The 14,474-nt window shown below is 41.7% G+C and overlaps 1 protein-coding gene across 2 annotated transcripts; it reads right to left on the minus strand.

The window, feature by feature from the left end:
• Positions 1-4,359: 4,359 nt before the first annotated feature.
• Positions 4,360-14,264, minus strand: LOC128699385 (galactosylgalactosylxylosylprotein 3-beta-glucuronosyltransferase P). Of its 2 annotated transcripts, XM_053792060.2 has the most exons (9): positions 14,161-14,263; positions 12,720-12,865; positions 9,838-9,941; positions 8,175-8,316; positions 7,560-7,714; positions 6,308-6,484; positions 5,550-5,660; positions 5,219-5,382; positions 4,360-4,507 (listed from the first exon to the last, which is right to left on the minus strand). In XM_053792060.2, coding segments are annotated over exons 1-8 (963 nt in total). In that variant the 5' UTR covers positions 14,163-14,263; the 3' UTR covers positions 4,360-4,507; positions 5,219-5,256. The 2 variants fall into 2 exon arrangements, with proteins under 2 accessions (XP_053648035.2, XP_053648036.2); XM_053792061.2 differs by lacking the exon at positions 5,550-5,660 and having other exon boundaries at positions 14,161-14,264.
• Positions 14,265-14,474: the final 210 nt, after the last annotated feature.

Consider the following 14,474-nt stretch of genomic DNA (forward strand, 5'->3'; position numbering starts at 1 on the left):
GAATACGATGAGAGCAACAGAGCAATGGTCGACACACTAGCCGAGGTGTCCAGGAGAGCACACATGGGGGGAGCAAAGTTACTAGTTATGGGTGATTTCAATCACAAGGAGATTGACTGGGAAAACCTGGAGCCCCATGGGGGTCCCGAAACATGGAGAGCCAAGATGATGGATGTGGTACTGGAAAACCTCATGCATCAACATGTTAGACACACTACCAGAGAGAGAGGAGAGGATGAACCAGCAAGACTGGACCTTGTATTCACCTTGAGTAGTTCTGACATCGAGGATATGTATGAAAGGCCCCTGGGAGCTAGTGATCATGTGGTTCTGTGCTTCGACTACATAGTTGAGCTCCAAGTGGAGAAAGCACCAGGAATAGGGTGGGAAAAACCAAACTACAAAAGGGGGAACTACTCAGGCTTGAGGAACTTCTTTCAAGACATTCAGTGGGAGAGGGAACTGACAGGAAAACCAGTAGAAGAAATGATGGACTATGTGGCAACAAAATGCAGGGAGGCAGAGGAGAGGTTTGTTCCCAAGGGAAACAGAAATAATGGGAAGAACAGAACGAGTCCTTGGTCCACCCAAAGGTGTAGGGAGGCAAAAACTAGGTGTACTAGAGAATGGAAAAGGTACAGAAGACAGAACTCAGGAAAATAAAGAGATTAGCCGAAGAGCCAGAAACAAATATGCACAGTTAAGAAGGGAGGCTCAACGGCAATACGAAAATGACATAGCATCGAAAGTCAAGACTGACCCGAAGCTGTTGTACAGCCACATCAGGAGGAAAACAACAGTCAAGGACCATGTAATCAGACTGAGGAAGGGTGATGGGGAATTCACAAGAAACGACCGGGAGGTATGTCAGGAGCTCAACACAAGATTTAAAGAAGTATTTACAGTGGAAACCAGTAGGACTCCAGGAAATCAGAGCAGGGGGGTGCACCAACAAGTGCTGGATGAGGTACATATAACCAAGGAGGAGGTGAAGAAGCTGCTATGCGAACTTGACACCTCAAAGGCGGTGGGACCAGACAACATCTCTCCATGGGTCCTTAAAGAGGGAGCAGAGATATTGTGTGTACCGTTAACAAAGATCTTCAACACATCATTTGAAACTGGGCAACTCCCCGAGGTATGGAAGATGGCTAATGTAGTCCCAATTTTTAAAAAAGGGAGACAGACATGAGGCACTAAACTACAGACCTGTATCACTAACGTGTATAGTATGCAAGGTCATGGAGAAGATCATCAGGAGGAGAGTGGTGGAGCACCTGGAAAGAAACAAGTGTATAATTGACAACCAGCATGGTTTCAGGGAGGGAAAATCCTGTGTCACAAACCTACTAGAGTTTTATGACAGGGTGACAGAAGTAAGACAAGAGAGAGAGGGGTGGATCGACTGCATTTTTTTGGACTGCAAGAAGGCCTTCGACACAGTTCCTCACAAGAGGTTACTGCAAAAGCTAGAGGATCAGGCACACAAAACAGGAAAGGCACTGCAATGGATCAGAGAATACCTGACAGGGAGGCAACAACGAGTCATGGTACGTGACGAGGTGTCAGAGTGGGCGCCTGTGACAAGCGGGGTTCCACAGGGGTCAGTCCTATGACCTGTGCTGTTCTTGGTATATGTGAATGACATAACGGAAGGGATAGACTCAGAAGTGTCCTTGTTTGTGGACGATGTGAAGTTAATGAGAAGAATCAAATCGGATGAGGATCAGGCAGGACTACAAAGAGACCTGGACAGGCTACAAGCCTGGTCCAGCAACTGGCTCCTTGAGTTTAACCCTCCCAAATGCAGTCATTAAGATTGGGGAAGGGCAAAGAAGACCGCAGACGCAATATAGTTTAGATGGCCAAAGACTGCAAACCTTACTCAAGGAAAAAGATCTGGGGGTGAGTATAACACCGAGCATATCTCCCGAGGCGCACATCAATCAGATAACTGCTGCAGCATACGGGCGCCTGGCAAACCTACGGATAGCGTTCCGATACCTCAGTAAGGATTCGTTCAAGACTGTATACCATTTACATCAGGCCCATACTGGAGTATGCAGCACCAGTTTGGAATCCACACCTAGTCAAGCACGTCAAGAAATTAGAGAAAGTGCAAAGGTTTGCAACAAGACTAGTCCAAGAGCTACGGGGATTGTCCTACGAAGAAAGGTTGAGGGAAATCGGCCTGACGACACTGGAGGACAGGAGGGTCAGGGGAGACATGATAACGACATATAAAATACTGCGCGGAATAGACAAGGTGGACAAAGACGGGATGTTCCAGAGATGGGACACAGACACGAGAGGTCACAATTGGAAGTTGAAGACTCAGATGAATCAAAGGGATGTTAGGAAGTATTTCTTCAGTCATAGAGTAGTCAGGCCGTGGAATAGCCTAGAAAGTGACGTAGTGGAGGCGGGAACTATACATAGTTTTAAGGCGAGGTATGATAAAGCTCATGGGGCAGGGAGAGAGAGGACCTAGTAGCAATCAGCGAAGAGGCGGGGCTAGGAGCTATGACTCGACCCCTGCAACCACAAATAGGTGAGTACAAATAGGTGAGTGTGTACACACACACACACACACACACACACACAGTTTAGTTTAATATCTTTATTATGCACCCCATACCCATCCTGTGGGCGATAGTCAAAAGATTACAAAGGTACATAATGGGTCCAGGGACTGGACCCCAAAGTTATGATAGCTGAACTAGTTACAAAGATAATGAACTCCAGGTAGATCTGGTCACAATCATTGCAAGTTACAAAGGTAATGAATCAGCCTCACTCCATTCTCAATATCCCATGTAAGCCTGGTGACAGATACAGGGCGAACGTAGTGTCATGATGCGCCTGGTCCGTTTTCTGTTGGGTTCTCGGGTAATAACTGAAGTGGATAGCTAATAAGGGGAAAGACGCTTTAGTGCAGTAATTTTCTCATATTGACTACTTGGACTATAAATCGGTTTGTCCTTAGGAAATGGCAGGTTACTAGTGACTGTATGAATAAGCATAAAAATATTGAGAAGGAACAGACATGCCTTTATTTCATCCCTGGAAAAGTTGCAGTGGATGTTCATGTATACGTGTATTTGATTGGAAGAAGAGCAGTGATTGACCAGTTGGTTCATGGACTGCTGGATAAACATAGTTTATACTGACTGGACATGTGCATTTAAGACTATTGTAATTTTTCATATTACGTAAGGAGATTTAACAAAAAAAAAATAAAAGGTGTATAATATCGGTATTGACAGATGTATCAGTCACATGCATGCAGCGTTTTGAAACTTTGGTTAATTAAGATAAGTTTCGCTCATGGTGAAGGAAGCGAGAGGGGAGGAAGGATAGGTGAGGAGGATGGGAGGAAGAAAAGGAATTTGAGAAGGGAAGGAGGGAGATATGAAAGAAGGCACTGGAGGATTTTTTTTTTTTTTTTTTTTTTTTATTTTTTTTTTTTTTTTTTTTTTTTTTTTTTTTTTTTTTTTTTTTTTTTTTTTTTTTTTTTTTTTTAGAAAAGTTGGATACTGGAGCAGCGTGCTGCTACACTATGCAATTGTTTAAGAGTGGGAACAAAAGTTAACAATGTTTCCCTGTCATCCATCACAGGATGGGGCTCGTGCATTATACGTAGTGTTGAAATCTCTTAACCTAAGCCTGGAGACTTCAGTAGGACAATGAAGATTACTCTTAAGTATTCCGTTTAAAGTTCAGCTACGTAAACATTACAAATTTAGTTTCAGCAGAACCGTAGTTACTGTTACTTCAGAATCATCGTCTCTCGGAATGACCTATCACATACACACGAGAAATATAAATATGAAGATAGTGTTTATTTACTTATTTTTTTATTTTAACAGTCCTGCCGTGTCCCAGCGAGGTAAGGTGACTCAGAAGTGAACTACATTAACCGTTATTCACTTAATCATCGTCTTGCCAGTGTTCTGACATCACAGTTCAGATGAACGTCTACACAACATCCTCCACCATTTTTCAGCGTGCAAGGACTGTACTTCCCACCTCTAGGACCCTTCTCCAGGTAACCAGTTCCCTGAATCCCCTCATAAATGTTACCTCTTTCCTTGTGCATAATTGTGAACTTTTACAGCGGTTTTGTATAGTAAATTGTCTATAACTAAGTCTAACCTAACCCAATAGCGTCAAACATTGTGACTTTTTCTTTCATTGGGGCCCTTGCTTTATTTAATTACATAAGCATATGTACATAAGTGATGTTAACGACAGATCAACACAAGAATGAATATATCAGCTCAAGAAATATTTTAACAATACAAGAAATGTTGAAAATAGCATAAAATACCTACAAGTTGAAGATTAAGACACATGTGCAACAGTTGGGTATCTTTATTGAAACGTTTCGCCTACACAGTAGGCTTCTTCAGTCAGATACAGACTTAGAAGGTGTAGTAGTGAAATAAAGATGTAATCAGTCCATCAACCTTGGACAAAAAGTACCTGAGGTGGCCAGTCCCTCAGCCTGGAAAAAAAAAGTTCAGCAGAGTTAACCTCCCTAAGTACCATACTAGCTTTGGTTAGTAACCTTCACAAAAATTGCGACAAGTTATTTTGGACATTGGTTGTTTAGTAATTTTGTATAAATAGTTGTTTCAGAAGATTTACTCTGCCACTTGAAGCGTTTCTAGCCTTGTTCTTCATCATTGTGAATTGTTCCAGCCACGGTATTGTGACCTTGTTCTTCATCTTGACCTACATGCTATCTTGGACGCAGCTTCAGGATCAATCTTGCCTTATATTGGGTAATTAGTAGTCTGTTTTTATTTGTTTTTGTTAGAGCAGAGTACCCTGAACAATAATAGTCTACATGAGGTTATACGAGAACTAGAAATGGTAACAAAAATGTATATTAGAGAAAACGAACAGAAGGGGAAGCTTGGATTGCAGTATATATCTTTTAATTATATATATATATATATATATATATATATATATATATATATATATATATATATATATATATATATATATATATATATATATATATATATATATTATATATATATATATATATATATATATATATATATATATATATATATATATATATATATATATAATTATATATATTATATATTATATATATATATATATATATATATATATATATATATATATATATATATATATATATATATATGTATGTAGAAACATTGCATATATACACACATACACATGCTAGGGGAAGAAGAGATGAGACTACGGATGCTACTATGAGTCTTCCTTTATAGTCATGACTTCCTGCAGGATACGTAGGTTGGTACCATTGTACTCTGGAAGTAGAATATTTCTGCTGGCAGGATTGTTCTTGTGAGTCTTGGTGTGCCACACGTATATCTGCAGGTAAACACCGTATTAATGAATGGATACAGACAGTCTTTTATATTTTCCCCTGAATTTAATATTTAGCCAGGTTCAAACTAAACAAATAAGCCACAACAATCAACACAATTCTGCAACAAATGTAGACGAGGTCAGCACAGGTGGTGATCGAAGCACTGTACCTGGGTGCAGTTGTCAGCCAAGAACTCTATCTGATCTGTGGTGATATTAAGGCTAGATAAGAAGCCCGTTTCCTCCATCCCGGCCGTGTATGGCATCTTAGCTTTAGGAACCTGCAGATATAAGGACTTCTTTTACATTAAAATAAAATATTTTTATGCTCAGTGGGAAGGCAAAAAATAGAAGAGCAATGCAGTTGGTCCAGCAGCCACTATTTCTAGGGTAAGTATAAGGCAGATGATAAAAAAAAATGCTGGGAAGGGGTAATCTTGGTTAAGTAAGGGTATTGTCTGATCTTTGTAACTTGAGGAAGAATGAGTGCTGCCCAAAATGACTTTTATGCTCACCTCTCCCTTTTCCCTCTTTCTTCACACTTGCAATCATTTCCCTTCCTCCTATAACCTCTTACCTCCAGTTACTCCGAAGGAGGTAAATTGATAGGACGTTTATCTGTTATGGTGAACCCCTCCTCTTACTGGTTTGTATATGTCAAATGTCTAACGATTCTTAACAAATCTCGTAGATAAAATTGAATCGATATAAAAATATAAAAATGTCAAGGTGCTGACACTACCGCTTCCTATTAGAGAGGCTTGGAAATAGATTCCATGATGAATAAGGTTAAATAAGTTAGGTTGTATTATATTCAGATGTGATTATCAATTCATTTACTGTGCAAATTTTGTCGTATATACCCCCGTTCCTCCCTGTTACATCCTCCCTGTTTTTTCAGTACACCTTCCCATCTCTCATCACTCACTGTAAGGAGGAATGGAACAGAGACTGCGAAGCCAGCCATGTCGACTGGGAATTTCCTTCCTCCAATCCAGCCATCATACCAGCCGATAAACCTGCCATCCTTGAGCACTGGGGTGGACAACCCCGCCTCCGTCAGCAGCCCCACTGGGAACATAGACACCACTCTGGTGTAGCGCATCTGAAAACAAAAATACATCGATGAAGACATTCTTAGTATTACCCAGGATAACACAACACAGGCAAGCAGCATGACTTATTTCCATTGTGGTCCTGTACTAGGATATGATCCTTAACAGCTGACTATTTCTTAGCTACGTATTTGCATTGTGAATATAATCAACATGTCTTAGGAGAATTGTTACTATCAACACAGGTGCTTTGAGTTGTGAGCATTACTGTACCACCGAGCTACTAGTCACGTATAAATTTATGCAGTGGTTCTGATGGCACATACACTGTATGTAGGCATACACATGTAGGAATATTATGATTTTTAATTATTTATCGTAGGCTAACCCAGTAAAGTCATTGGAACGTCCACATTTAAACAGGAAAAGACCCGGTTTATATACATAATCCAGAGGATTAACGTAACATTTACCTCTATAATTTTGGAAACACTAGAGTTAAATGTTATGTTAAACAGGAACCAATTATGAATAATACGTATTAGTTGAAGGCTCATAGAATGCAAGCAGAGTACTTCTTAGCTGATGGTTGATAGTATGTTAGCAAAATATACATTGTCATAAGAAAATCTTGTCTACAGTGATAGGAAGGCAAACTAGCTAAGCAAGTGAACACTGCCACCACAAGCAAACAAGTAGACACCATCACCACAGTCAAGTCGACACTTAACATTAGCTCTAGTCAAGAAGGATGGGATCAGTTCTCAGGAAATGATGAGCCAGACAAACATCTGTCTTACTGTTGACACACCAGTGGAATGAATACGAGGTAGTAGCAAGTGCTAAAACCACTGGAATGTTAAAAAAAAAAATTACGTAATGACTTCTTGAAAACGCACCACCACGACCATAGCACTGCTTTTGTAGCTGTAAATAGGCAATTACAAATAGGTTGAAGAGGCAGTCACAGTTCATCAGATGGGAAACTAATACCCCAATTTCTCCAATAAAAATGGTAAATTGGGGCATACACAGCTCAAAGCCAAGTCAAACCTTCTACTTCAAAACAACTACCATGTACAAAAGAACACTCCCACCACTACTTTCAAGTAAATACCAGCATACTTCCTCAAAAATCTGGATATCGTAGGTGTTATCGTCGTCTGCGAAGTACAAGACTCCCTCAGTGGCGTGGGCTCGTATCCACTCCATCCCACCATTCCTGTTGGCCACGCCCTTGGGCCTTGCTAGCTCTTTCTTAAACTCCTGTGGCATGGGTGCTGAGGGAGGATGCAGAAGTAAGGGTATACATAAGGAGATGAACATAAAGTAGTCCCCTCAAGGGAGGTTCCTTGACGCTGGTGAGGGGCTCTTGATTTAGAGAATTGGATATGTGCTCCGGTTCCCTGAATTGAGCCTGAATACCTTAGACAACCCCCCCCCCCTCCCCACAGGCGCTGTATAATCCTACGGGTTTAGCACTTCCCCCCTTAATAATAATGTACAAAAAGTAGAAGTGTTCTCCAATAAGTAGAGGTAGGTGGGGGAAGACTTCCTCAGCAGGTAGAATTATACTTCCTCAGCAGGTAGAATTATACTTCCTCAGCAGGTAGAATTATACTTCCTCAGCAGGTAGAATTATACTTCCTCAGCAGGTAGAATTATACTTCCTCAGCAGGTAGAATTATACTTACTCAGCAGGTAGAATTATACTTCCTCAGCAGGTAGAATTATACTTACTCAGCAGGTAAGTGTAGGGAAGGTGGATTCTTTTGAGAAGGTGGATCACTTGGGGATTGGTTGTATTGGTATCGTCAGCGACGATCCAGTGAATGTTGGGCACGTTCACCAGGGTCTGGGCTAGCCTTGTCAGCTCCGGTATCTGCGGAGAAAGACAAGTCAGCCAGGTAGACAACCAGTTAGCTCGTCTGTCAGTCAGGCAACCGAGTAGTCAGCTAGCTCGCCTGTCATCCAGAGAACCAAGTAGTCAGCTAACTCGCCTGTCATCCAGAGAACCAAGTAGTCAGCTAGCTCGCCTGTCATCCAGAGAACCAAGTAGTCAGCTAACTCGCCTGTCATCCAGAGAACCAAGTAGTCAGCTAGCTCGCCTGTCATCCAGAGAACCAAGTAGTCAGCTAGCTCGCCTGTCATCCAGAGAACCAAGTAGTCAGCTAGCTCGCATGTCATCCAGAGAACCAAGTAGTCAGCTAGCTCGCCTGTCATCCAGAGAACCAAGTAGTCAGCTAGCTCGCCTGTCATCCAGAGAACCAAGTAGTCAGCTAACTCGCCTGTCATCCAGAGAACCAAGTAGTCAGCTAGCTCGCCTGTCATCCAGAGAACCAAGTAGTCAGCTAGCTCGCCTGTCATCCAGAGAACCAAGTAGTCAGCTAGCTCGCCGGTCATCCAGAGAACCAAGTAGTCAGCTAGCTCGCCTGTCATCCAGAGAACCAAGTAGTCAGCTAGCTCGCCTGTCATCCAGAGAACCAAGTAGTCAGCTAGCTCGCCTGTCATCCAGAGAACCAAGTAGTCAGCTAGCTCGCCTGTCATCCAGAGAACCAAGTAGTCAGCTAGCTCGCCTGTCATCCAGAGAACCAAGTAGTCAGCTAGCTCGCCTGTCATCCAGAGAACCAAGTAGTCAGCTAGCTCGCCTGTCATCCAGAGAACCAAGTAGTCAGCTAGCTCGCCTGTCATCCAGAGAACCAAGTAGTCAGCTAGCTCGCCTGTCATCCAGAGAACCAAGTAGTCAGCTAGCTCGCCTGTCATCCAGAGAACCAAGTAGTCAGCTAGCTCGCCTGTCATCCAGTCAACCAGTTAGTCGGCGCGTCATGCAGTGCTGCAGGTGTAAATTCGTGTAAAAACAAATGTACTCTCTATTTACATTTCCCGATTAAAGTCAACATGGTTTTTCAAAATATATTTATATTTTACGTATTTTCCTTACAAGCGTGTAACATTAAACAAGCTTGTTGAAACGACCAGCTGCAGCCTCTTTACTCCACTCCCGGTGTGTTTGCACACACTCCCGGTGTGTTTGAACACACTCCCGGTATGTCTGCACACACTCCCGGTGTGTCTGCACACACTCCCGGTGTGTCTGCACACACTCCCGGTGTGTCTGCACACACTCCCGGTGTGTGTGCACACACTCCCGGTGTGTCTGCACACACTCCCGGTGTGTGTGTACACACTCCCGGTGTGTGTGTACACACTCCCAGTTGTCAGTCCTCAGCAGACTAACACTAGTCGTCATAAAAATCACACTGTTCTCAAGGGAACAAAGTGCAGAAACAAGATAAGTGACGTTGACAAGAATGTTATCAGTCGTTGTTGGTACAGTACTTAGTACAAGATTTGCGCAACGGGAAGCAGGTTTGCAGTGAGTAAACGTGTGCGTATTTCTCACCTGTTCCAGCCTCTTGTAGGTGGGGGTGACGATGTAGATGGTGGGTAGGCTGTTAGGACGCTTCTTGAGCCGAAACACCGTATCCAGTAACTGATTCAGTCGACCTTTGATGGGGTAAAACAATTAGCACACAGTTTGGTGCAGTGTGATGCCATACACTTTACACAGTTGAAGTATAAAATAGCCTACCCCGTGGCAGATGCTGCAAATGTATGGAATAGGTAGTAGGCTACTAAAAATTTAGTTAATCAAATTGAGGCTCAGTTTGGAATATGTAAGAGGGAGGACTAATTACCAGTGATAGAACTTAGGATGCGTATTGTCACTATGGTATTAAACATTTTTATAGATGAGGGTGTAAATGAATGCTGTGGTGTTGAGAAGATGTGTGGGATTAAAAGATGTCGGATCTGAAGCATCGCGGTTTAGAGGCTGTAGCATCCAGCTGGCTTATCAGTGTTAGGAGTGAATGGAAACTGGTTTTTAATGGACGTGTTACTGGAGTATGAGCAAGGTAGTATTTATGAAGAGATTCAGGGAAACCGGCTAGCCGGACTTGTGCACTGGAAGTGGGAAGGGCAGTGCCTGCACTCTGAAGGAAGGGTGGGGATATTAGTCGGAGGATAATCTGAATTGTGACGTCAACACACTTCTAGTAAGAAAAACAGTTGAATGAATCATGGTGAGGTGTTTTCTTTGGGTGGCCGTGCATTGGCGGGAGGCGACAGTTGACATGATTATGTACGTATCAGTGTGGCGTGTATGTATACAAAGAGGAACTGGGTGGCATTCGAACCCGTGCCACTGTGTATGCGAATCCAACACTAGTACTGGGCCATGTTAGTTTCAATAGGAAGACTGACAACGTGTCTTATATAGGTGGTATCTATGGGCGTTAATATTTTCTCCCTTGAGGGGGGGGGGCGAATGCTCAGGAATATTGATTAGACATGTTAAGAGTCACCAGAGGTGCACATGTAAAGGGTAGGTAGATCAGACAATCGTGAAACAACATACAATATATCAGTTCAGCTGTCATATGTCATGTTACTATTTTTTTAATAGGGGGGAAAAACTCCTGTACACTTTTTAACCTATTATGGTGACTAATATACCTTCTTGGGAAATAGTTAAAATTGCAAGTGCACACACTAGTTCTAACTTTGGCAGGAAACGATAACATGGTATATCCTTCTCATTCCGTGATTTTTTTTTTTAAATTACAGAAGTTTTAAGATAACATAGACCAGTTGGACACCTGCGGTAGATTTGATTACGGTGTATCCCAGTAAATTTCTTAAATTCCTCCTTACATTTTTCACACGACTCTGCTTAATATTTCTACACGAATGGTCAATTTTTGTTGATACCCGGCATCTCTGAAACCTATGCTATCCCACACCTCGATCTACTTACCTGGAGGGTATTCCAGGGGGTCAGTGCCCCCGCGGCCCGGTCCATGACCAGGCCTCCCGGTGGATCAGGACCTGATCAACCAGGTTGTTACTGTTGGCTGCACGTAGTCCAACATACGAATCACAGCCCGGCTGATCCGGTAGTGACTTTAGGAATCTGTCCAGCTCCCTCTTGAAGGCAGCCAGGGGTCTATTGGTAATTCGCCTAATGCCTAATGGGATGCTGTTGAACAGTCTTGGGCTCCAGACACTTAGTGTTTTCTTTTAATGTACTAATGACGCCCCTACTTTTCATTGGGAGTATGTTGCACCGCCTGCCCAGTCTTTTGCTTTCGTAAGGAGTGATTTGTGTGTGCAGATTAGGGACAAGTCCCCTCTAGGATTTTCCTGGTGTAGATTATGAGGTATATCTCTCGCCTGCGCTCCAGTGAGTCTTATTGGGACTTTAGTAGCTCACTCATTTCTTTGCTGTCATCCGTGTAGGTCCCATCTCATCTAAGCAGGGGTCTAACACTGCATGTTGTTTTAGCCTTAGATTTGGCATAAGAAAAGATTTTTTTCCAATTTCAAGTGCTTCCAAGTTTTCCCAGTAGTTAAGGTGTTTGACGGAACTTATATGTGCAGTAAAGGTTCTCTGTACAGTCTCTAGATCTGCGATTTCACCTGCTTTGATTGGAGATGTTAATGTACAGCAGTACGTATACCAGCTTCGAGAGAAGTGATTTAAAAAGGATCGTCATTGGCATGGCATCTCGTTGTTTTGAACGTTCTCATTATCCATCCTATCATTTTCCTCGCAGATGTGATAGTGGCACTGTTGTGATCCTTTAATGTGATATCCTCAGACATTACCACTCCCAGGTCCTTCACATTACTTCTATGTGATTAGAGTTGTAGTGTACTCTACAACTCTAGTTTTCCATAAAGGAGTAGTTGGAATTTCTTCTTTAACATCATGTTTTCAGTTGCCCATTGGAAAACTGGTTTATATCTTCTTGTAGATTTGCCGTATCCTAGAATCGTCTGCAAAGGATAGCACGGTGCTGTGGTTTACATCTCTGATAGGATGAGTAACAGGATGAGTAACCTATGCTATCTCGTATCTCGGTAACTTGTGGTACCCCCACACACCTGTAACTTACGCTACTCCATGGCTCTGTAATCAGTTCTACCTCTCACTTCTGTAACCTGTTACCCCACACCTCTGTAACCTATGCTATCCCCATACCTCTAACCTGTGCTGCCCCCACACCTCTGTAACCTGTGCTGCCCCCACACCTCTGTAACCTGTGCTGTCTCCACATCTCTGTAACCTGTGATGCCCCCACCTCTGTAACCTGTGCTGCCCCCACACGTCTGTAACCTTTGTTACCCCACTATGCAGTAATAAAAACTCTTAGACATCTTCAGCGTTTTGTGAATCTCCCCTATTTATTCTGACGAACATATAGATAAGAATTTCCTTACCTTCCAGTCTGTCAAGTTTCTTTAATATTTCATTTATTGGGATGGAGGAGTTCTGGTGTTGACGGATTCCTTGTGGGCTACCGAAGATGCTTAGTATAATGAGAACCATCATCATCCCAGGAAGTACGACAGTCAATATTTTTCGCCTGGCAGAGTCGAGAAACAACGTGTAGGAGAATAGGTCACGAGGAGAGGAGCAGGATAATGTATTGTGCAGTGAAAGACAGGAAAATAAGAAAGGCTTTTTATTTAAGGTACTTTCAACTACTTTTTTTCCTTGGCATAGGCTGAATTCTTGTATACATCACTCGATATGACTGATAGAAGATGTCTTGTGGCATGTCCTATAACTAGGGCTTCTGGAAAGTGACTTATGAGCTTCAGGAATATTAATGATGTCAAGTGCCCTATAAGACTGGCTACTGTCACCTGCATTATGAACATTGATCAGCGAATGATACAATACGGCTAATGAAAAACAAAATTGTATTCAAGATGAACCAGTTATAATTTGAAGGTATACCTTCTCTTACTTTCTGCCCTACATAACTTGATTGAAACAATTTTCATAACGAAAATAGCTTAAAATTTAGTCTCTTGAACTTTGCAGAATCTTCGACAGTCCATTTAACTGGAGCTAATATATAACTGGGTTAGATTGGAATTCCTTCTTAGTTAACCAATAAAATTTTCTCTTAAGGATTAACGTCGAAGTATGTACAGTTGTCTGCAGAGTTTATCGTCATAGCTCAGCTTGTCATGCTTATCCTGGTATGTATGACTGGTTAGGTTTTCAAGCGCTTCCATGCGGATTAAAGTGGGAATAGTGACTAAAGGAAAATGGTGTAAATGTGCCAAATTGCAGTAAAAAATAGAACATTTTCTTTGTGTGTATATATATATATATATATATATATATATATATATATATATATATATATATATATATATATATATATATATATATATATAGTATATATACTATCTTGCCGAATAAGTAAAACTTGCTATTTTTTGGCTTAAATAACAACGCACTTCTTGCCGAATAGGGCAAGCGAAAAATTGTGTATGCAATAATTTCGCAAAAACCATTCTGAATCTAAAAAAACTGTGTTTGTTTATTGTAAACTTGTATAAAATATATTTAGCTGGATTAGGCTAAATTAAATTGAGCTCGTTATAATAAGGTGAAGTAAGTTTCCTAAGGTTCTTTTGGTACAAAATCATTAATTTTTATATTAACAAAAATGAAAAATATACATATCTTTAAATGTATAAGAGAAAATTTTAGAAAGAGCTTAGTTTTAAATGAGTTCTTGCTAATTGACCAGTTTTACTTATTCGGCACGATTATATATATATATATATATATATATATATATATATATATATATATATATATATATAATTGCGTAAGAAAGTGTTATAGAAAATGACTTACATATTTAGGGAGCGGTGTGAGCGCACTGATACCAGCAGCGACTACAGTAATACTGGTGATGGAACTAGCACTCTTGTGTACTTATCAGCCCACCTCCCTCCCCCTGCCTACCTACCTTCCTTATCAGCTATCTCCCTCTGCCAGAATTCTTCCCTTCCCCCACCAATCCGTAAGAGTTTACCTTTTTTTTAATGCCACACCCTCATAAACGCACCAAACGACCTCTCCACCCATGCCTTCCTCCATCAGCTCCCTCACTCCACCACCCATGCCTTCCTCCATCAGCTCCCTCACTCCCTCCACCACCCACTCGC

Source organism: Cherax quadricarinatus, chromosome 61, assembly GCF_038502225.1.
Source record: "Cherax quadricarinatus isolate ZL_2023a chromosome 61, ASM3850222v1, whole genome shotgun sequence".
Taxonomy (NCBI): domain Eukaryota; kingdom Metazoa; phylum Arthropoda; class Malacostraca; order Decapoda; family Parastacidae; genus Cherax; species Cherax quadricarinatus.